The sequence below is a fragment of the Poecilia reticulata genome, chromosome 9 (assembly GCF_904066995.2).
Source record: "Poecilia reticulata chromosome 9, P_reticulata-male-v2, whole genome shotgun sequence".
In the NCBI taxonomy this organism is placed as follows: Eukaryota; Metazoa; Chordata; class Actinopteri; order Cyprinodontiformes; family Poeciliidae; genus Poecilia; species Poecilia reticulata.
The window spans coordinates 16630644-16655327 of NC_088838.1; the positions used below are offsets into that span (position 1 = coordinate 16630644).

The 24684-nt window shown below is 37.7% G+C and overlaps 1 protein-coding gene across 1 annotated transcript in view; it reads right to left on the bottom strand.

Moving 5' to 3' along the window:
* Nucleotides 1–811: 811 nt before the first annotated feature.
* sv2ca (synaptic vesicle glycoprotein 2Ca) overlaps nt 812–24684 on the bottom strand; it is a 34111-nt gene continuing 10238 nt past the window's right edge. The window contains exons 3-13 of the mRNA XM_008418864.3: nt 19130–19310; nt 17878–18029; nt 10994–11127; nt 10505–10594; nt 9255–9365; nt 9057–9145; nt 8540–8704; nt 8245–8378; nt 7636–7842; nt 6232–6391; nt 812–6114 (exon numbers count right to left, since the gene is read on the bottom strand). Of these exons, the coding sequence (XP_008417086.2) occupies nt 5931–6114; nt 6232–6391; nt 7636–7842; nt 8245–8378; nt 8540–8704; nt 9057–9145; nt 9255–9365; nt 10505–10594; nt 10994–11127; nt 17878–18029; nt 19130–19310 (1607 nt within the window). The 3' untranslated portion in view covers nt 812–5930. The remainder of the gene's footprint in view (nt 6115–6231; nt 6392–7635; nt 7843–8244; nt 8379–8539; nt 8705–9056; nt 9146–9254; nt 9366–10504; nt 10595–10993; nt 11128–17877; nt 18030–19129; nt 19311–24684) is intronic.

Consider the following 24684-nt stretch of genomic DNA (forward strand, 5'->3'; position numbering starts at 1 on the left):
TATTTACAAGACAGTGCAAGGGATTTGTTTCTGAACAATGCACATAAATGGAAAACTGAATATATTTCGGGGTGTAATATATATAAATCCTGCTGCAATTAACTGGATTTAATTACTCAACTTTTATCCAGTAGGTGGCAGCATAATTCAAGCTTAATGAACACTACGACAGAAAACATAACACTTTAAAATTTCTCTTCACTCCGTCATCTGGCAGTTTACATATGGCAGTTCCTAAATTTAATGTACGAGTTTGATATAACTTTCAGATCCAAATACTTATTTTAAAATCAGGCTTTTATGAGGAAGTCTTTCAACAAACCTCTCAAGTTTCACTTTTTAAAACATTACAGAATGGTTTTCTACATGTTTGCATGTGCAAAACCAATCAGTGGATGAACAAAGGAACTGTATTAGTGAGCTAAATTGTGTATTTTCTGCAAACTACAAACAGAACTCCATACTGGTGAAAAATGTAAGAGGCTAAGTGAAGTAAAATACAATAAAAATCAAAACAAATATACTGCTCAAAAAAATAAAGGGAACACTTAAAGAACACAATATAACTCCAAGTAAATCAAACTTCTGTGAAATCAAACTGTCCACTTAGGAAGCAACACTGATTGACCCGACGAGGGTCCCCGTTGTCAATCAGTGTTGCTTCCTAAGTGGACAGTTTGATTTCACAGAAGTTTGATTTACTTGGAGTTATATTGTGTTGTTTAAGTGTTCCCTTTATTTTTTTTGGGCAGTGTATTATGTCATCATATAATTTACCAAATTAAGGTAGTAAAATGAAAGCACAACATGGTTTGGAAGAGAACATAATTTTTATTATACTGCATATGTTCAAAAGCAACCCAGACAGCAGCCTCTGTCTTTCCAGTGTCTCATATCGTACACAGCTAGTCATTTGGCAAATCTTTATTCACATTTCTTTCTTTTTTTTACACTTTTAAACACCTGAACACACATCTCAGTCATCCTCTGGCTGCCTTTGCAATATTATTGACGGCTTGATTCTCCACATACGTTTGACTACCTTCAAAAACAAAAAAAGGATCAACAGAACTTACAAGAGAGATACATTCACATTTTTCCTCACCAAACTCAAAGTGTTGCCATCACTTTCTGCCAGGAAAATTTACAGCAACAACACAAAGGTAAAAAGAAATGAACCCTGGAGCTGGTCCTACAAACATGCAAGTTTGCTCACGCACACAGAGCAATAGCGGGTGAAAGCCAAAGACACACACACACACATAGATGTACAACAGAGATACAGGACAATAAAGGGACTATCACCAGGAGACAAATGAATCAGAGGAAGCTTGCACACATTTAACTCAGAAATTCACATATATTAGCTTTGATATGTACAGAATATTTACATTCATTCATCCATATAGACACACACACACGCGCGCACGCACGCACACGCACGCACACACACCAACATACACAGTTTGCTCAGTCTCTGTCTTTCTTAGAATACAGTCATCCATGTACATACACACATACGCACACACACACAAATACAGTACATGTAGCTTTTATACCAAATCCTTCAGTCCTGACAGGTAACAGATCATTTGTCCCAAACCAGCCTGATCTGCCACTGAGCCTTTAATATATCCACACCCAGGCAGATCGCTGGGTTGGTCTCACACTTATGCTACAGATAGCAGTCAGCAGTGCTGGGTATTAATGATTGCATTGTATTTATTTTTTTGTTGACTGTAGTGCTCTTGGTTCAAGAATAGTTAAAGCAGGACTGGCTGAGCAACAGCGCAATACTTCAGTATATATTTTCAACCCATTTTGCAAAATAGAGATAAATGTGAAGGTTACACAAACAATAGTGGGGCCTGGAGGGTGGGGGGGGGGTTCTTTGTTTTTTAAGTGGCCCTATGTAAGAAGGCTTCAGTGAAGGGTGTCCTACAACTACAGTCGACATACCACAAAGACAAAGAAATGTGGGGAAATAGAGAAATACAGAAAACAGATCACAGGCACAAACCCAACAAACAAGAATGAAAGAATGAGAATGTCAGTTTACCCTTTCAAACAAAAGGAGAAACAATATATGAGAAAATACAATTTTGGAGTTATGTAACTATGGAAATAGCAACATGACCTTAACATAGTTTTATTCATTTTCAATGTCTTACCTCTTCTCGTATTTTCTCTTCAACAGTGTATTGGAGGTCTCAGTATTGAGGAAACAGAACAAAATATTGTAACACAAGGAGTCTCACAAGTGTGTCACTTTTTTAAAAGCACATTATAGGAAACTGTCACAACAATCTACTTGAAATGAACAACTTTTGTTTTGAAATTGCAAACATACATATAGCACACACAGTACCTTGTGAAAATATTCATCCTTGCAATATTTTTACATTTTGTTACATCAAAAACACAAACCTCATTGGATTCTATTGGGATTTTATAATCCCAATACAATCCAATGCTGGTGATAAACCAACATAAAGTCTTGAATAACTGAAGAGGAGGAGAAATCAGTATAGGTTTTTACAAATAATATATTGAAGTGTGCCATACATGTGTATTCAGCCCCTTTTACTCTGGTACCAATAAATTGTTTAAACCCGCGCCCTTAAGAAGTCACCTGAATTTGGCAATTTGAAATTAGTCAAGCTGGGTGTGTAATTTAGGGTGTTTTCTAACTTGTAATTTGCATATTATTAGTTCAAATTCATCGACTTTATTTGTAATTATTTTGTGGTTTAGTTTCTTTTTTTCACAAAATTCAAGCAAAACAAAAATTGGCATTACAAACTAGGCAAAAATGTTGAGTCTGTTTATAGCTATTCACAAATGTACTTTAAGAATACATCCTAAAGTTGAATGGGGGTCTATGCTCTAAGAAAAACTCGTTCGGCAGTCTGGCATTTTGCTCAGGCTTGTAGTGAATGCCTAGGTGGCAGCTGTGTCGACTTGGGGTCAGGTCACATTCACAAAACAAATGAAAAGCTCCAGGACGGGTCCAAGACCGTCTTGGTACAGTCTTGGAACCGTAGCAAGACCGTCTGGCAGAGGAGGAATTGTGTACAAAAAATAAAATGCACCATGGGAGAAACAAACCAGAGCTAAATGATAATGTAGCCTTTTGACCTACATGTAAAATACTACGAAAATTTACAGTTTGAATAAACGACGCCCACAGTAAAAATAGTGGTGGTAGTGTCATTGTTTGGGGAGGTTTTTCCTCAGCAGGGATATAAAAGCCAGTCAGAGTTGATGGGAGAATGGATGGAGCTAAAGCTGGAAGAGACATGTCAATAAAGATTGGCAAGTTATAAAGAATTGATCCAGATGGCTAAATATACATGAAAGCCACACTTTTCGAATTTTTAAAAAACAAACTAAAGGAAGTCATTTGTAAATTTCTATCTACTTCGAAATTATGCAATACTTGGCGTTGGTCTATCACAGAGTACAAACACTTTGGCAAATCACTGGAAATTTGAATAATCCAAGACAGAATATAAATAAATAAATAAATAAATAAATAAATAAATAAATAAATAAATAAATAAATAAAACATTAATTTATGTATGTCCATTTATCCTCAGGTTTATTTCTCTCATTTTCCTATAACCTTTGGAAAGTGCAAGACTATGGGCAAACTGATCCTGTCAAGGAGAGGCACATCCTAAAAAAGGCCATTCAGTATTTATGATTTATTTTATCTTATTTTTTTAAGAAAATGACAGGAACAGTCACAGAGACAGGATTCAACACAAAACTTACATCAGAAAACAAGTTCTGAACAGAATGGAAAATATCTATATCTGCAGTAAAACTACTACCTTTTCAGCTTACACAGTCACACACCGGGTAATAAAGGTGTCATCCTCATATTTAACATCACATACATTTAACGGTACAAGAAAATATAATTTATACTATGGTCTTTTCAATTCAAGGTTGAGATTATGCAAATGGCTTGGTTCCCTGAATAAATGATCTACTTTCAAATGTTGGTCTAGTCTGAGCAAAATACTCAAAAAAATATATTAGGTGGTGCAGGTTTAGAGATGAATAAAAGTGTGTCAATATGTCAGAAGTTTACTCATCTCTCACTATTTACTTACAACTTTCTGCACAAATGTTCATTGCTCAGAGTGCGAGTCCTGCAGGTGAGCCAGGTGTCAATGAGTCCTCTCTGTCTGATCAGGAGCTCCCATGTTGTCGCACAACAGCTTGGTTGTGCTCATTACAGCTTGTTTTTCACTTTTCTCCCCATCTGGCCCGTCTTAATAAGACTGTATCAATATTAAAAGCCTCAAGCTTGCGTCTCTATGCAAGGTTGTGACTGGAGCTGGAGGCTGCAATCGGTCAAAAAAAAAACTGAGCAGATGTTAACCTTCAAATAAGTATTCTGGGTTTGTGAAGATGTGATTTACTAGTGAGTGGCTTTAATAGAAGTACAGAAGATTGCGAAAGTATAAAAAAAAAAAAAACCTTGGACATTTTCAAATTTTGTCACGTTACGACTGTCAACTTTTCCAGAATTTGACAGAGGGGAAGCATTTTGTTTCTACGCTCCTTGTGTCTGGAATAGACTTTTTAAAAACCTGAGATGTGCAGAAAGTGTCACTTCTTTCAAATCATGACCAAAAAAACATTTTAATAATGCAGCTTTCAACTCAAAAATCTGACTCATGAACTGTTTTCTTCATCATTCAAAATTATACTTGAATTCAAATTTGGATTTAAATCTGCATTTTAATAGTTGTTTCTTCTCTGTGCTTGACAAATTAAGCTCTATGTTACAGAAAAAAACATGTTTTTTTTCTTTTTGTTTAGTAAGCACTTTTTACTGCCTTATGTTGTAATGATGTGTAGCTATTTGGACATTTAGCTTCATTTGTGTTTTCAGTTTTAATCATTAATAGTTACTTAAATCTGATCTTTTTTATTCTGTGTGTTTTACATCTTGGTTTATTATTATTTGAGTATTAAATCTGGGTTCCTTAGATCAGTGTTCCTTTTGTTGCTGTTAGCTTTAAAAGCAGCTAATCGTTTCTCATTTAGTTTGATTTTCTCCCTTACTTATGCTCCTCCTTCCCTTGACTTGTCTCTCAGCTCAGCTGATGCATATCTCCTAATTTTCCTCTCTTCCCTACTCATGTTTACCTCTTCTGGTGGTCATATTATTCTGCACTCCTTCCTCAGTACATGTCGGGTCTCCACTGGATCCTTCTGTTGCACTCTGTGATATTCTGCGATTCCTTTCACAAGCTCTCTGGTCGGCTCCCTGCCGGTTTCTCGTGCCTCGCTGGAAGTCTTTTTTGGATTTAACAATAAAGCCTCTGCACTCCACCTGCTGCCTCCTGTTATCTGCACTTTGCTCCTACCTAGAACCAAACATTACAACATGGTGCTTCATATCCACCACCACTGCCTTACAAACGTCAATGCTTGTATTGTTTTTTTTTGTTTGTTTTTTTGTGATAGACCAACACAAAGTAGGATATAGTCAAAATAAAAGACAAAATTATGGACGATTTTTCAAAATTTTCAAAAATTCTGAGAAGTACAGAGTTCCTTTACTTTGATCCTCGTTAATACAATCCAGAGAAATCAGTTGACTGCAGACACTACTGAATAAAGTCCACCTGTATGTAATTTAGTCTCCATATAAATGCACCTGCTCTGTTTTGCATTAGCAAACAAACATCATCATGAAGACCACAATTTTCAGATTTCCTCTTTGTTAGTCTGTCACGTAAGTTCCAATTAGTAAAATAAAGTTTGTTATAATATGACAGTATGTGGAAAAAAATCCTATTTTTTCTTAAAATTAACACACTCAGGGCAAACCAAGCCACTTGCACTCCCTATGAAAAGCTCTTTTGGCCTTCTTGAGAACTTATAGGACTCATCAAAGTTGATGGAGTTACATAAGGACATTTGACCGAGTGTCGGGAAGTCGCAGTCCCACCAGCCCCCCTCCAACGAGCACCGAAGAGGCCATGAGGATGGGGACGGCCTTGGTGATGCCAACAAGTGAACCAAAGATCAGGTTCCCCAGGACAGCAGCAAGCTTACACAAGGCGTTACAGAAACCGAAGCCTGTTCCTCTGCAGGGAGAAATGTCAGGAACAAAATGAGAGTTAATGGAAACAAAGGTAAAAAAGAACATCTGAAATGTCAGTTGATCAAAAAACATCTTTGATTAATCTGCCTGTTCTCCTCACCTCCTGACAGTAGGGAAAGACTCCGTAGTGACCACATCCAGGGAGTTCCAGGCCGAAATGCTCAGACCGTTGTAAAGGCACAACATGAAAATCATCATGGACTCACTGGTGCCAAACCACAAGAAGAAACAGCTGATACCAGACAGGATCATGGAGCCACCTGATGGAAATGACCAGATAAAAACACTTTATTTCATCTCTGTCAGTTTAGTATCTAACTGTCAATATCTAAAGATAAGAACTAGATAGAATAGAGATATATGTGATTCAATTAAATTAACTTATCCTGTTTTAGGCTCATTGGTATTATAAGTTAATGATCCAGAACAAAAGGCCACTCCAAGAGAAAGATATCATTGCTCCCAAAATGAGATGAAAAGCCAGAGTATAATAAGCAAATGTACTCAGGGACAAATACCTTCAATTTTCTGATGAAACTTAGTTTTTGGAAACTACAAGTCGTTAATTTAAAAAAATGAAGCTTGCAAGCTTGAAAATAATATAGCTGTAAAGTTCAGTGGTGGCAGCATCATGGAAAGAGTAACATCTGAAAAAAAAAAAAAAAAACAGCCAAGACATCATCGAGAGGGTTAAACTTTGGGCAGACAATTTTTCTGTTTGGAAAAATAATCTTTTTCCAAATGGGAAAACTGAATTAGTTACAAAGTGACCTAAGGACATCAAAGTCTGTATTTTGGCGTGGACATCACAAAGATTTAATTTTAGTCCCATAGAAAAATTGTTGGCAGATTAGACCAGTAACAGCAACATTAATCTGCCAAAATCCCAGTAAACAAGTGAGAGGCGTGAGAGGCGTCTTTAGAATCCTGTCTTTAGAGGATTCTTAAGACAGTGGACCAAGTCGTAAAGTTAACTCTTTGGTGCAAAAAACTGATTGAAAATCGATTTATTTACTGTATGTTCATGTCTGTTAAGGCTAAGATGGAACGGCACTGAAAGCAGCCCTTTAAACCATTCAGACACGAACACAACAGACACAATCAGATGACTTATTACCCCGCGATAATAACTCAATAGTCCATGGAAAAACCTTATAAGCTTGTATTAAAGCAGAAAGTACGGCAGCCACTGTAAAAAAGGCTTACAGTATTCAATTATGCCGCATGTCATCAGTAGATTATTGCGAGGGAACACAAAACCTTTTGCGAGGGAACGCAAAAGAAAAAAAATTCCCCATGTCCCCTGGAGGGCTCCGTAATTCTGGAATTCAGCAAATATAGTAATATTTGACAACCCTAACCAACTTTTAAAGAAGAAGTTTGGGCTGATTTACACCAGAGTGAAAAAATATTTTTGCCTTATTATTTAGTGTATGTAAATATCGGGTTTCAACTGTGCTAAAAAAAAAGGCTAATCAATGACATATCCAACCCGTTTTCATACCTAACATGGACAAACGCCCGATTTTGTCCATCAGAAGAGCAGACACAATGTTGCCAGGAAGAACAGCCAGTGTTCCCAGAAAGTTGATGAAGTAAACCCAGTAGGCACTGTAGTCATCAACAAATGTCATCTGGCAGCCAGTCTTGTTGTGGGTGAAAGTGCTGTTAATCACCTCTGTGCCCTCTACCAGCTTAGATTCATCGATATCTGCAGAGAGAACAAAGCAAAGCAAATCTTAAGGATTCTTAGTAATCTGACAAGAAATGACGATAAAACTATCATTAGCAGGAATATTGCAGATAAAGCAAATCAAACATGTTTCTGTGTTAAAAACTGAGTCCTCGTCTGAATTTGATTCCAGAAAAACCTTTTTGAAGAACCAATGTTTCTGCGACGCATGGAAAAGAAAACATTTTGGACTTGTTTTATTGAGACATGCAAAATGTTTCCTGAAAGAGGCAACTTCTTAAATCAGGATAGACTTTTTTTTTTTTAGAAATGTGGTCGTGTCAGTCATGAGTTTTATGACATGAGGTGCATGTAATGTGAGGTTTTATATTATTTTGACACAACCTCTACAGCATTTTATGATTGAAGGAAAGTTCTCACCTGTGTTGAAGAAGAAAGTGTCAATAAATGTACAATTCTTGAACAAGGAACCCACCGACGTCACATCGTCAAAGGTACAGTAACGAAACGTGGAGTCAATAAAGGTGACGGATTTCAGCTTCATGTTGACAAACCTAAATGAGAACCATTATATCATGAATAAATTAATCGACATTGGTACAGCGGTTAACATATAATTAAATTTATAGTCTACATACAGAGTAGTCATACTTTAATATAGATACTTCTTAAAGATATTGCATCTACTACTCATGTAGTTGAACAGACATCTTACTGGTCGTGAATAAATGTCCCATTTCTGTGGATCTGGTTCTCCAGGGTGAAGTTAAAGGTGAAGCCTTCAATGCGTTCATTAATGTGGATCTGCACTTTGGAAGCATATTCATCCGCCTGAAGGTGCTTGATGACATCAGGGAACCAAACAGACAGACCATAATACCTGCAATGGTAAAAGACAATAGTCTTGCTCCACATCAAATATCAGGTAAAACCAAATATTGTTGGGGATAGGATATGGTCTGATAAAAAACAAGCAGGTAGTGGAAGACCAGTGGACACCATTTTTTTAAAATGTGATTTGATGGTTTTTATTTGTACGTCTTTCCGCCTCTCCAGTGGATCCTTATCGACACACGGGGTTTGATTCATGTCTGGACTGCCCAACTTTTGAACAGCAGAGAGATAAAGATGACAGAACTGTGATGTGGCCCTGAAGCTATTATCTGACCAAAAGGAAACACCTTTTCTTTTTTTTTATCTATACCAAAGATTGGATCAGAAGAACATCTCACCCGAAGGACAGAGTGAACCACACTATGGCCAGTCGCATCATGTTTTCCTGCATAGGATACTTGAAGCACTTCATGAGGTTTAGATAGATCTAAAAACAAAAGAGAGAAAAAAAGATCAGATTACGTTTCACATTCATATTGTGATAAAACCATATTATCCAACCAGAGTAGAGGAGGACGAAAAGCAAATATATTTACCCCATGTATTTCAGCTTTCATCCTGAAGAAAAATCTGGAAACTGGGTTTCCAGTTTCTGATTCCATTTCAACCAACTCATCCAGTTGTCTAGGGATTTTTATCCTGTTTACCTGTTGAATTAGTAATAAAAAGTAGTCATAAATATTCACAGTACAATAGTTAAGTTCAGGATGGTGTCTTTATATTTTTCAAGTGCATGAATGTCTTAGAATATATTTCAATAATTGGTGCACAGTAATTAGACATTAAAGTATTACAAGAACAACTATTTCAGTATGATCCGATACAATAACGTTGTCAATAAATTAAATAGATAAATACAAATGTTGACGAATTTGCTAAAAATAAATGTTGAACTACTAAGTAAAAAGAAATATCTGAATAATCAAAAGTTGCAGTACAACCACACACAAAACTGCTTAACTCGAGTTAAAAGCCACTGAAAATAAATGTTGTTCTAGCAGACTTAAATTGATCTGCAGTTTGCGAAGCTCTGATTTTCAAAGTCATAGAAAAAGTTTTGCAACATCTGGAGCTTAGCTGTGTTGAGTGGGGGCCACTTGTTGATCCAAGTGTGCTGGCTGGATTGTGAGAGTGAAGCAGATCAGATAAATAATGTGGTGCCATTAAGCCATTAAGGCGTCTAAAAGTTAACATGTAGGGAAATTTGAATCTAAATTGGTTGAACTGGGTTTTATTTTGGGTTTTCAGAGTAAAGGGGGGTAAAGCCAACTCAGCACCACCCATTTAAATTATCCTACTTCCATAGTTATGCACGCCTTATTCCCAGAAAACCCCAACAAATAGGCCATATTCTATGGTTGCAAATTGTTTTTTTGTGAAACATTTTACATTTCTCCCAATTTCTAATGTACTAATTAGACAGCAGAGCGCCGGACAACACTATTGTACCTAATTAGACAATTCGTGTGCTTATTATGTAGTATGGTTTCATCTTTCCATGTGACTCAATGTGAAATATCAGTGAAGTCAAAAATATGCATATGCAGTGCAGAATTAATTCAAGAAACTTGTCTTGACTAAGCAGCTTTCCCAAAGTGCAGCCCAAGCAGCAAATAAGTCTGAATGACAAGAAACGGCTCTTAGACCCCATCGTAATTCAGACATGATCCTGCCTAGTGAAAGAATCCAAACCTGTCCCTGTGGTGGCAGAAAATAAGCCTCTTTGCTTCCTTAAGCATAGGAAAAACCCAGCCGAGACTGGGAAACGTCCGTCGCAAACACTCACAGTGAAGACTTTCTCCGGCTGCCCACGTGCTCTCATGTTGGTGTCGTGGATCTGCTTGAGGATCATCCAGCCCTCGTCGTGCTTCCCAACCTGTCAGGAAGGAGAGAGAAACGGGTGACGGCAAAGACGAGACACACATTCACCGGACGCGTCTTCCAGCAACAACTTAACGTCAGCAATTACTGTGCGCGAAGTCGGTCCTTTGATACGTCGGCGGTGATTCACGACAGAGGCGACTCACAGGATAACAATCCACCAGCAGAACAGCCAGCTGGTAGAGATCTCGATGCTTTTGTTTTCCAAACATACAGGAGACCAGTTGTGCATGACTCACACCATTTTAGTCTGATCAAATCCATGAATTTGTAAAAATCCATGCTCTTGAACAGTTGTGGACAACTTTTTTTTTTTTTTGTAGAAATGACGACTAACAAACCACACGCAGCCGAGCAACAATAGGTTTCTAGTTATTCAGAAAGGGCTCATTACCTCAAGGTAGTATCTGGGGCTCTCCGGCATGAAGGTAAGAGCCACCACAGCGCACACACACGGCAGGGCGCAAACGACGACAAAAACCCTCCAGCTGTGAAACTGGTATGCTGACCCCATGCTGAAGCTCCAACCTGCAGTTTGTGGAAAACAGTCATTTTCAAAATCAGTTTATTTACATCCATTCTCATCAAGTCTTATCGATAAAGAACCTTAGCTTCCCTCAGTGGGCAGCAGCGCTGAACAGAAAAGAAATTTAAAAAAACATAATGTATGAATGGGTCTTTTTGCCACATATTTTGGAGCAATTATTTTGCCATTGAACGTTTTCCAGAGATTTTGGTCAACCTAAAACACGTAAACATAAATTACTCAAAAAAAGATGTTTAAAATATTTATATTTAGGCTAAGTGCTACATAAATAGCTCATGTACAAGAGTGAGTCTAATTCTGAGAAAAGAAATTATAAAAATTACATTTACATGATGACTCTGACTAAGCAGAGTGATGGGAACACTCAGAGATGAATGAGTCTGCAGGGTAAGCAGAGAAAAGTAAAATAAAAACAAAAAAAACACAGGGACGGGTTAATTGAATGCGTAGGAATAGAATTGAGTGTTTTCTGCTGAGTTAAATCTTGTTGCACCTGATCTCAGCCCACAGGCAGTCTCTCAGACTCATTAATCATTGCAACATGCAGGGGGAAAAGCACACACACTGGTGCGTGTAAATGTGTGGGTACACACTCTAACGGAGAATAGCAGAACTGAAATAAATAAGATGGATAACCGCACAGAGATTATACTGACACACCATAATGCCATGTCAACTCTCCACCTACGAAAACGCAAATAGATGCATCTGCAGGTCATAAATTGTTTTTCAGTTTTTGTGCAACTTCAAAGACATATTTTTATTTCTATTGTGCAAATCATTTCACAAAGTGTAGGATATTTCATGAAACAATTTCACATTTGCATCTTTTTAAGCTTATTAACAATTTGGAGCTTCGCAAATGCATCAAGCAAAGCAATGCCCTTAAGTTTGCACATGTGCTGCCTTGTCACACACTTCTAGTGGCGTTTTGCACACTGACACCCATTTTATTTTATCCATGGACTTGTAAACGTGTGAGTAGGTTTAAAAGCAGCAAGGATAAACTTCAACGCGAACAGTCTGCCACACGCTGACTTTTGTGAGTGCTCTTCGTGACTTCGCTTTTTTAAAACAAATTACACAGGATGCAGAAAAATGGGGGGGCCCCGCATGCTCGTCGTGACCTCCCACGTCTCTCCACAGATCGTGGCTCATGGAGATACAGCTCCAAAGGGAATGCGGCACCATTATCCATCAACAGGCGTAGGAGGGGAGCCACAGGGTAGGGAGGGGGTTAATGCTAATGGTTCTGGCAGAAAACGGCTGTTTGGGAATAATCCCACAGTGTGTCAAAATCCAGTTCTGATGGCAGCTAAAAACAACTGTTATCAAGGTAAAAACCAAACAATGACTTGCAATGGTAAAAAAAATAAAATAAATAAATAAGACATTAGCATGGTATAATAATTTTCATTAAAGTGTCCATTATTGCCTCATTCCCTAAAACACATTAAATAGCGTAAGCAGATTTTTATCCATTTGTAAGAGTTTTTGATGAACGTGCTGACAGTTTAAAATACAATTTGTTTCACAGATTCTATTCACATAGAAATAAAATTAAACACCCGGTCTAAAGGAGACACAAGATACTTTCTTATAGAGGTACTTCTCAGTAAATCAGTTGTGTTTTGATGATATTTTTTGAATATAACAACCTTTAAGCAGGTATTAAACACACCCGATTTAAAGTTAAACACTAAGCCCACATTTCCATAATAGATCATCATTTTAATTGGTCTGATGAAACATTCTGACCTCTAATATTGTTTTTTGTGAGCTATATGTGGAAAGTAACCATAAAAGCTGCAATGAAGGCTTGAAAACAACAATCTGTGTGAAATGAATCTATATAATATGTTGTGTTTCTGAATTAACTTCTTGAAATAAATGAAAATTTCAATGAAATTTAATTTTATTGTGATGCACCTGTAGCACATTAAGTGGATATTATCACTGAATGTATTTGTATTACCAGTGCGTCAATGAAATGCGCTGCATAGTTAAATTCACAAGGCAGGCAGTAATCAGCCAAGAAAGTCATTGTTACTTTGGAAAAAAGCTTCTTGTTGCGTAACCTACTAATCTGAACTAGAAGAAAGAGAAGCTGAAGTTGAAAGAGAACCATAAAAGTTGTGTTTACAGTTTTTTATATGGAAGAAGATGCTCGGCTCAGACTTGACCAATAGCTAACATGTGCATAGTACCATGAATACACAACCCTCATGGTGAAAAATGGAAGTGGCAGCATCATACCGAAGGGAAGGAAATTTTCAGGTTACAGTAGCAGCAAAATATTTTTTCTACAAAACAGAATCCACTAATTTTCTCTTTTCTGTATGACCTGCTAATTTTGATTCAAGTCAGTTCTGATTTTATTTGTATTTTATCTATAATGTAATCAGATTCATTTGCGGCATTTTATCAAAGAACATAGTAAAAAAAACAAAACTTGACTGTAAAAAGAAATGTGCAGCAGTATCCTGAAGGAGAGAGGTAGTGCGTTTGAATTGAAAATAAAATACTACAACTACAAAGAAATATCTAGTTTTGTAAATCTTGCACCAAAACTATGCAGTCGAAGCCAGTTTTTGACTGCATCAAATGTCATGCTCAGCATTTTAAGCTCTTTGATATTTATATCTGAAGGGCTTAAGATAGAGAAACAGATTCAGCTATCTCCAGAAATATAGTACAACTTCCTGCCACCGAGGGATAGTGTTCCCTTCATACTACTGGAAATCTCATTATAGGAATTAGGCACATAATTGTCTGAGGATGTCCGAGTCTCAGGCTGAGATGGATAGCTGGATTAAATATGAACAGATAGATGGGCAGATGGATCCATTCTTTACGGTCTCAAGATTACATCTATGGACTTAATAGGGTGGGTTTTTTAAAACATTGTTATATGTAGGACTGGATTTATGTAATTTACAGACATGCGGAAAGTTCCTTTGTTGTATTCGGGATATGTTGGAACCTCGTCTTTTTGGGCCCTGATGTCTTGGAAGAAATAAAATTGACACTTGGGAATATCTGCTTCCTGTCTGAGGTTCAAATACATGCAAAGCATAAATATCTTAAGCTTGTTTCATATCATGGTTCCACAATAAAAACACAACCACGAATCCCCCTTTTGAGGTTCCTTCTCATACCCGAGGATCGCAGGTTGTGTAAATATTCATTGCTGTGATTGATGGAACAACGAGGCGTGGCTTACAATCTACAGCCTTCACCACCAGAGGATGTCTCCAGGCTTGAGTCCTACATTGATATCTTCGTCCACATATTTCATTCAGCACATTAAATACAAGCAAAGTTGTTCTGCATCATCCTCAGCATGTAATTGTCTTAATTTTTCCCCTTAATACTGATCTGAGTTATTTAAAATTAAGTATTTAGGGATAATAGTCTCAGTGTGATCCTGCTTAATAAGGTTTTTTAATTAAGTCACACAATTCCACTCAGATTGTAGCTCATACTTGGAATTCCTACATTACAGTTTTCCCTTAAATGTCACGTAAAACAGTGTGCACACCTTCATGCTGAGCTTCTTCTCGATTTCTCTTTTCTTTGGTCTTATATGAGGTCACCTCTACAGGTGATGCAAACTTTGTCATCCAGTTTGAGCAGTGTTGTGTCAAGAGAGAATATATAATGCAAAATAAATTCCAACGCAATTTTTTTTTCACAACATGTTTGTTCGAATACATTTCCAACAATAGCTGACGAGGTTCTTTATGTGCAAATAAAAAATAAAGCCAAATTAAGTCTGGCCATTTAAATCTTGTCATGCTGGCTATTAGATGGTTTCTCAATGTAGAGGTTATGTTAAGCTCAAATATTGGATCTCAGTCTTTTAACATGCAAAATATTGATATAGTGAGCATGGAAGACCACTAAGATGGTTTATCCATCCATCCATCCATTGCAGAGTCATGAAGGAGGCAGTCATGCTTTACACATTGCACCTCAAATTTCACTTTATTTGCCTTTAAGCTAGAGCCTGGATGAACTGGGGCTGGGGTTCAATTTTAAACGCCTCCTTAAATTGGTCGCACAGAGTGTAGTTCTTTGACTAATACAACAACAACAACACAAAAAAAACTGCAAGTGCAGACTGACTTGTGTGCAGTGTAATGCATAGATTCTTTAGAGACAATCTACGTTAAGTAGCCGAGTTAAGAATAAGAGCACAGTGAGGCGACTACTATCCTTTTAATATGACAACAACAGATCTGACAGCACAGTGACCTTCTAAAGACGTGTCAAGTTCTGGTTTTAGAGGGCTATCATACTAACTCTATATCAGTGTGCTTCTGCCCATCCTGATGAAAGAATCTGTAGCAGAGCTCAGGCAATAGCATGTAATAAAACAAGCCCTCAACTAAAACTCTACTAGTGGTCCTCTCTCTCTCTCTTTTTCTCTCTCTTTCTTTCTCTCTCTCTCTCTCTGCGTGTGTGTGTGTGTGTGTGTGTGCGTGTGTGTGTGTGTGTGTGTGTGTGTGTGTGTGTGTGTGTGTGTGTGTGTGTGTGTGTGTGTGTGTGTGTGTGTGTGCGTGTGTGTGTGTGTGTGTGTTTTAACTCGTCTGACCTCTTCCAGTGTCAGATTTTATTTCTTTCACTTTCCCAGAGAAAGACCTGTGTCTGCTGTACTCGTAAAATCTCACCCACTGCAACGTGTAGCGGCGCATGAGCACACAAATATGCACAACACACACACACACACACTGCGCTTCTGTCTGAGTGACGTCATGGGTTGGCTAAAGCATAGGCTGGTCATAAATCACTTCTAGATGTAGCTTTGTCCTATTAGAGCAAGGAGAAAAATCTAATTATGCTTGATCAAGAAGAACACTCTGCAGAGACGGAGAGAGGAGTGGTAATAAAAGGAGGGATGGAGTTAGACGGGGAGCTGCGGAGGGAACAAAGCAGGGGGAGATAGCATCCAGTAAAAGGAAGGAACAGCAGGTTTAAACCCAGGCAAGAAATAAAAACAACACGCGGTGGAGGGAGATAGACAGGCATTTCCTAGTTAACTCTTAATGAGGTGACACGCAACCTAAACTCTTTAATCCCCTCTTTCAACAGAATATTTGTTTTAGCTATTATTATTATTCTGCTATTTAAATTCAACAAAATCCAGAACAGCAATTTTTTTTTTTTAAATCATCCTGTCCTAGTGTGAAAACTGTGCTCTACACAAAAACATGATTGTAAAGTCACCATAAAATAACATCTGCCATCCTATTGAAACACGATAGTGGGGATAATTCAGTTAATTTCATATTTAATTCAAAAATTCTTTATTAATCCAAAAGGGAAATTGACTGTTGTTATAACCCATATTGTCCTATATTGTCCAAAGAGTTGTAGCTGTGGGATTTCCTGTTTTTGTCAGTACTGCAACAGACCTGAAGTTGAGGTTTTTATTTGATCTTTTGAAATGTTAATCAGCTGCTCCTGAATGTAAAACAAACACCTCGCTGCCATGGCTACGCCTCACAGCAGCTGTCCAAAAGTGAAAATCCTTTCAACTTTGCAACATCCAAATCAAGAAGAAATAATATTTTTTTTAAAAACTGCAATGTTTTAGCAAAAAAAATGATAAATGATAGGTTTTAAAAAGAATAAAGCAGAATGAAAGCAATAGAACAACCCCAATATGCTGCCATCTTGACTTCAACATGGTGCTTTCTAATCTAATAGCATACAATTTAAAGATCTAACAAACCTTTGGGATCACCTGAACCTTTTGTTAATTTGGTGAAATTGGTAAATCATATTATTCCCTTTAACTGGGAGAAGAAAACAATGTTAATAGGAGTATTAGAATGATCCTCATGTCTTCCTTATCAGAGCTCTTGTGTAAAATTTTCGAAGTAGATTATGTGTCTGGCATTGAAGTACAAAACACATTAACTAGTTTTATTGCATTGCACTGCAATAAAAAAAAATTTTCAGGATTGCACAGTCAGAAACATCTCGTTTACGTGAAGTAAAGAACACAAAGCAAAAAATAATAATAACTTCCTTCAGAACTGAATAAACGTAAAGTCTGGCAGGACACTGCGTTCTTTATCAATTAGCCTTGTTTTCATCACACCCTGGATTTTATGTTATCACAGCCCACTTTACATATTAAATTATACTTTCAAGGCCACATTTACACTTTTATAGCACAATATTCTCATTCTCTGTACTGCCACAATTTCCCAAATTTTTAACAGCCGTCCAAGTTAACAAACATGATAAACATTGTTAAAGTGTTCCATGAAATATGGCCGTATTCTGAAATGACCTCACTTACATTTAAAACTGGAGTCTGCAGACATCACCCTGGCAGCCTATCTTCTAATAACCTCTATATGTTTCTCTCCTGACTCCCACCTTTCCCAGTTGGATGACACCGAGGGCTTTTAGGTGATTGATTCACACGGCAGAGGAAACAAACACCTCAAACTTTAATTACGGAGAGAGCAGGGGCAGATGGGTAACTGACACATAAGTTAAATTGTGTGCTGCTACACTCAATCTGTAAAACAAGGCTTTTTTTAAAGCATAACCGGCAGCATACTTCAGCTTTTATTTTATTTATTAAGTCTGTGTGCTTTCTGCTATTAATGAGCTGATTGTCTTTAAAAGAAACTAACAGAACCATTTCATTTTAAGCTATTTTTTTCCCAACTCTAAGTGCCTCCTTTATTTGGGTGGACCTGTGAACTCACCATAGTGCGGTATAATGGCCCAGGCCATGGCAGATGCATAGATCTCTCCAATCATCCAGAACATACACAACCAGCTGAGGTGTTCTCCTCTTTTCTCTCTGGACAACACCTCCGCAAAGAAGGAGAAAACAATGGGCACAGCACCTCCTATCCTGCAAGAACGAGAGGAAAATCACTTAAGAAAGCGCAACTCCGCACCAATCAGAAAAAAATTGTCGAACTTCCCTAAAATACCTAGTTTTTACAATGCAAATAGCACCCCTCTTTCATTTGGTTTTTTAAGCATTAGAACATGGCAGTGAGGTCGTTACTAGGTTTATTTAAGAAAATTACAACAAAATAAAGGGCATCATATGGTAATATAGACTCTTGTGTCCATTTATTAATCTCAAGTACTGAAAATACTCAAGCTGTCTGAATATAACTCGTTTAAAACTGAATAAACAGGTAGGCCCCCAATTGATTGCTTTGGTTTTTGAAAACATGGGTTGTGTAGGGATGTTGTGCTATATGTGGTTCTTATAACTCAGGTCGTCTCCTTTGTCCCTGATAGATTCTGAAAAGGCATCGTTTTTACAACAGCAAATACAACACTTGCTTTATCTATTTTATGATACGTTTATTGATATCATTCAAATCTGTCAGTTTACAAAGATCATTTTTGGTGTTGTTTTTTTTTTTTTCTGTGAAACTGTTTGGCCTGTTTTCATATAACATGGCAGAAAACAAGCCTGAGTACGAATTTGCCTTCATTCAGGGACAGATCTCCTTCTGGCCGCTGTTTCAATTACTCTGAGAGTCTCTGGAGAGAATGATGTAGGTGCAATTACTGAATTAGCTCTTTAACGAACAGCAACATTGCCAAGATATTAAATCACAGTCTGTCAAGTGTCTGATGTAAGTGCAGGACACACTATACAGCTCGAACGAAAAATAACCATTGTTTTAGATTTAAAAAATAAATATAAAAAAATGATACACCAATAAATATTGAAGCAAAGTTTCACAGGATCAAAACTGATGAATGAAGTGAAAGTATAATCAAAGGAATCCTGTCGAATATTTTTGAATGCAAGAATGAAGAAAAATTTGGGAAGCCCACTTTTAAATTATTTGTCTCACAAATGAAACCTCTGACCGACTGAAATCAGTGAGCCGCCAGTTGTCCCACTGACGTCGAAGCAGATTTCTCTAGCGTCGCCGTCCGCTACTTTACAAGATTGCGTCTTGACCTTGACATTATCAGACTTACCCAAAGCCAGCGACTACACGGCAGAGAAGGAAGAGTCCGTATCCCTGGACAAAAGATGACAGGAAGGCAAAGAAGCCATTGGTGGACATGCAAATGAGGAGACACTGTCTGCGGCCCAATTTGTCAGACATTCCTCCCCAGAAGAAAGCTCCAACCATCATTCCCAGGTATACAATGCTGCCTAGAAAAAGAGCAGACAAAGCAGCTTTTTTATTTCCCTTTACAAATTACACACTGTGTATACTAACAGATTGAACTCTCATATATTTGTTATTCTAATCTATCATGTATTCACTATAGTATATTAACCACATTGCGGAAATATATTTGTTTCTTGACCCATTTTACATTTTTTCACATTGCAACCACAAAAGTCCTTTAGTTCTGTTTGGATTTTATTTTAAAGACCAACAAAAGGTGGCTAACAACAATATGTGGCTATTCAGAAGATAACAATTATTATTAAAATTATTCTTCTTAGATTAATTTTTAGATTATCATGCAGAGAGACTCCTATTATTTCAAAGCAGAAAAGGAATTAGAACGAACTTAGAATCCAGAAGTTTTTTTTTGTTTTTTTTTTTACTTTGGATCAACATTAACACAATTGTTTCTACTACAAACCCATTTCTGAAAAGCTTTTTTTCTTTTTTTTTTCTTTTTTTATTTAAGCAATGAAAAATTGTTCAAAAAATCCACAGAAAAAAGTGCTGGTGTGTGTATCTTCTTATGCAACAACAAACACAGAACGAAGAGGACAAAATAAAATAAAAAACCAGACTTTGAACAATAAAAAGACAAATGTGAACTACAATCCAGGTTAGTTTAACAAAACAGGCCTCGGCTCTCTTTTAATCTTGGTCATCACTGACAAGATCAATGCTCCAACAAAACAGCATTGATTTCTTTCAGTGATCATCATGAATTTGCCCCGAGGAGAAAAAGGCCGTAGCGCTGCTTCGGTTGCTGTTGTGTGTGATTTTGTGCTGCTATAAGAGCAACATCAGCTGCATTTCTCTCTATTTTAGACGCTTCAATTTCAGAAAGAAACATTATATTTTAGATTTTACTCAGACATGATGGCGCTCAGTTTGTGCCACTGCAGTGTATTAAGGAGAAAGAAGCATCGACTTTCAGTCTTCATTCATGCAGGTGTATTCTCTGCTGAGAGCAGACGCCTGTTTGACAGTTTCACTGCAGATCTTTTAGCTGAGCTGGCTGAAAAATGTGACATCTTTCAATTTCAAATACAACAGGCCTCTCCGGTAGATGCTCCAGGCTTATGTGAGATAAAAATTCACATATTTACCATATATCACATTCAGTGAACATTTTAGGGAAGTACAAAAAAAGGATCTATTTCCTTTGAAACTTGAGAATCCCCCCCAAACAGTGGAGCTGTGAGTACATTGCTCACAGGACACTCAATTGCGTAATGAAATTATTGATGTTCTGTCCCAGTCGAGCTCCACAGTATCTTTCAGCATGTTGTCAGCAGGGCTGGCACCGACCAAGAGGAGACTACTGCACTGTAGTGAAATATAATCCAAAAATAGCACAGACATCCTCTAACACAATTCAGTTTGTTTTCTACGAGACTCCGGCAAAGATATTGTGCACCATCTCCCCCCTAAACTTCCACTAGAGGCTGGGTAACACTTTATTTGAAGGGGTGTGCATAAGACTGACATGACACTGTCATAAACATGACATAACATCTGTCATGAACATAAAGAAGTCTTTATGAATGTTTATGACAGTTGTCATGAAGTGTCATTCGGTAAATAATGACACTTTTAATGCAAAGTGGCTCTAAAAGTTGCATTGAAAGTCCATCAAAAGTGCCAACTTTGCATGATTTTGTAAATTATGATAATTTAATGCAAAGTTGCCATTTTTAATGGACTTTCAATGCAACTTTTAGAGCAACTTTGCATTAAAAGTGTCATAATTTACCGAATGACACTTCATGACAACTGTCATAAACATTCATAAAGACTTCTTTATGTTCATGACAGGTGTTATGTCATGTTTATGACAGTGTCATGTCAGTCTTAAGCACACCCCTTCAAATAAAGTGTTACCGGTGAACTGAGCGACACCTTAAGTCATTTTGAAGACAAGTGTTTGGTAAACAAGTAATCATACCAAATTCACATCAAAACTGGCTTTGGATAGTTTACATTAAAATAAATGGAAAAAAAAACTTTATAAAGGAAATGAACCAATTCAACCAGCTCTAACTAAAAATACATTACTGCAGTTCATTGCTGCATCTGTTTGGGGATGTGAGCCAAATCTGTGTGGATTAGAGAAAATCCCTAATAAATTGAAAACCTGGCAACAATAAAACAAATATTTTCTCGGTTCAACCTCGAAAACCAACCAGAACCCCAAAAGTAGCACGACATTCATATTAACAATGACTGCATGCAGCCGGAAGTCAGCTGACCCAGTTTGTGAATTTTAGTTGCTGCCTTTTTCAAGGAGACAAGTCGTATAGATTAAAGCTCAATATTTCGATATCCCTGCATAAATGAAGCTGCTGACTTCATAGGTGGAGACCCGTATAGTCTGTCAGAGCCTGGAGACTTCTCAGGCACAAGCAAAAGATGCACAGCCACGACAGAAGGGTGAGGGCGGACCCCCACTCGTTGTTTTCTGCCCTGTCACCAAGGAGCCCCTCCGAGACGATCGAGTGCCGAGCTGCATCACCACCTCCTCTGTGATTTCATGCTTTGATGCTCTTCACTCATAGCAACACAAACCGTTTCGGCACCACACAAAAACAGCCGTGCTGTTTTATTCACACAACATTGTACGTCGCACGCCCTGTGGCATCGCCCTGGTACCTGTATCTATCACCCTTTCTGTGTTGTGTTCCATTTTTACACTTTCTCTTTCATTCAGTTTGCTTTTTACTTATTTCTCTTGTCTCCACACAGTTTACACTCCTCCGATCTCCTCTCTGTTTTAGAGTATTTGCTTTAGTTTCCTCTCTGCTTTTTGCACCATCGGCGGCTCCTTTATGCGTGAGCAGCATGTAATCATATTTGTACTACATCGTGCCACTTTGATGGGATTCATCCCTTCTGCTTCCTGCCACCTCCGCAGTGAAACAAAACTGAAGTGTTCAGCCAGTCATCGCAGAGGGCTCCAGATACAAATACAGGCATGGTCGAAAATGAGAGGAGGAAAAAAAGGCAGTTTGACAGAGACAGAAACCCATTATAAAGTTTTCCAGGAAGGCTTAACATTTGTTTACAACCTGTGAAAGTTTGTTGTACCACCTAAAGATTGTACTTCTTTAATTCAGCCAATAAAACAATTACATTTTACAAAGCAGGGACTCCTAAAATCTAATCAGCTTACTTTTGTGATTTTGTGGCTCAAACAAGACTTCTGGGTCTGGGGACTGAAATATCATGAGAGGAGATTTATTTAGTGGTGCTGAATCACCTGTGATCTGGTGGCCCATAGGATCAAAGATCCACTCTTTGACTGTCGATATGGGAAAGTCCAAGCAAGAAGTAATTTTATATTGTAACCATTTATCAACTCATGAAGATCAACACACATCACTTGAATTGCAAGTGATGTGTGAAGAGTGGCTAGCAAAAATGGCCTCATATGTCATGTCATAGTTTTGCCCCAAGAAAAAAGACATTTATTGAATATGACTAAAATTTGCAAAACTCTGCTCTACTTTAAAAAAAATTAATTAATTCTTTCAGTTAGATTTATTTTAAGAGGTTTTTGAAGGTAAGCAAAATTGCACCACTGGGGATTTTTGAAAAAAAAAAAAAATAGAAAGAATTTATTTCCTAACGTAGAGTATTTTTTTCTTTTTCTGATAAATATTCAGCTTAAAGGTCAGAATTTAAAACATATTTTTCTTTTTTAGTGTGAAATGATGCAAATATAGTGAAATTGGAATTTATTTTAAGGATTTTCACTCTCAGGGTTCCCACAAAATCTGTCCATGAGGCTTGTTGCAGAGCGTGCTGGAGACATCAGCTTTCTTCTTTAAGATGCCACATTAAGTCCCGTCACACACACCCTTTCCATGCCCAGCCCTCCACACGGTGAAGATGAAAAAAAAAAAAAAGAATTTCTTTTACTTTAATTCAACATACATGCACACACAATCCAGAGCTAGCTGCACTATTCAAGCAGCCTAATATCTGCAGCGACGTTGGGATCTTCCCGCAGTTTAGCCACGCTCAGCTGCACCAGGGCCACACAAGCTCCACACATTCAACCAGCAGGCTTCACACCGGGACCAAAAAGTGAAAAATAGTACGAGTGCTGTTGCGATGGAGCCAAAGAGAGAAGCTAGCGTGCAAAGAGTGTACACGAGGTCAGCTGACACAAGACAAAAATGAAGAGAAATAAAAACTGTTAAGTTTACGAAAGTAAATGAGACGAGGGGAGTCTCAGGAGGAAAAAGTCAGCCTACAAGAAGAAACAAGTAATGATAGGGTGATGCAATCCCTTTGTCTGTTGTGTCAAAGATAATAGCTGAGCCTCTCCCTCACTGTGTTGGTGTACTACATACTATCAGTCTCCACCTCACCACTTCAGTCCGCCTACACCTCCTACCCCATTACTCCTCCCTGACTTGGTAATCTCTCCTCTTCAAACTCTCTCCAGCTACATCCCTCCCTGTTTTTTTCACGTGCTGCACTGCATATGGTTCTTCTTCCTTTCTGTGCCTTTCCTTATCCATAATTCTTGCTTGTGGTATTTACAGCAACCACCCCCCTGCAAACCTGCAGTGCCATCACGCATTCTGAGTCAACGGCAGAGGCTTTTGTGAATTATCCCTTTTATTTCAGCTGAGTCCTTGTGCTTGTGCGTGACTGTTTTATGGTGAACCGAGGTTCACATGACACTAGTGCAGATAGAATCAATCAAAGTGTTTCAAAACGTTAATTTCTCCATATTTTTATTGCTTTTGTCCAGAAAATAAAAAATACAATTTGCCGTTTAGCCACTAATTTACTTTAAAATGTATTAATGTTTTGGTAGGCAGAGGAAAATCTTTTTTTGCCTGCGGTTAACTTGCATGGGTCAATTACCTTCACAGCTAACTCTACACGCAGACACGTTCCCGCTCTCCAACACATGGTATTCCACTTCCTTATTTCCATCTGTCACAGTAAATGTTGGAGATGCATATTAACCCAGGTTGTTCAGAAATAAAGGCTGCACAGCAAAACTCAGGAAATGTTTGTATTATTAGGAACAAATCTATTGTTGTAGTTCTGAAAAAAGATCTAACTGTATTCAGTTAAAAAAAAGAGACAATTATGGCATGAGAAAGAACACTTTTTTTTGTAATGCTTATATTTGAGAGCATTTTTTTCCCTGCATGCTCTCTGCTCTACGTGGCTTGTGAAAAACAGTCATCAGGATTTCCTGTAGCTTTCTTCAACAATAGCTTTTAATCTGCTTCCTTTTCCATACCAGAAATGCAAACTATGCAATCATGAAAAACATTGAGCTTTTTCTATTATCCTCCTATTTAGGCAACATTTTCACAATAAAGTCCC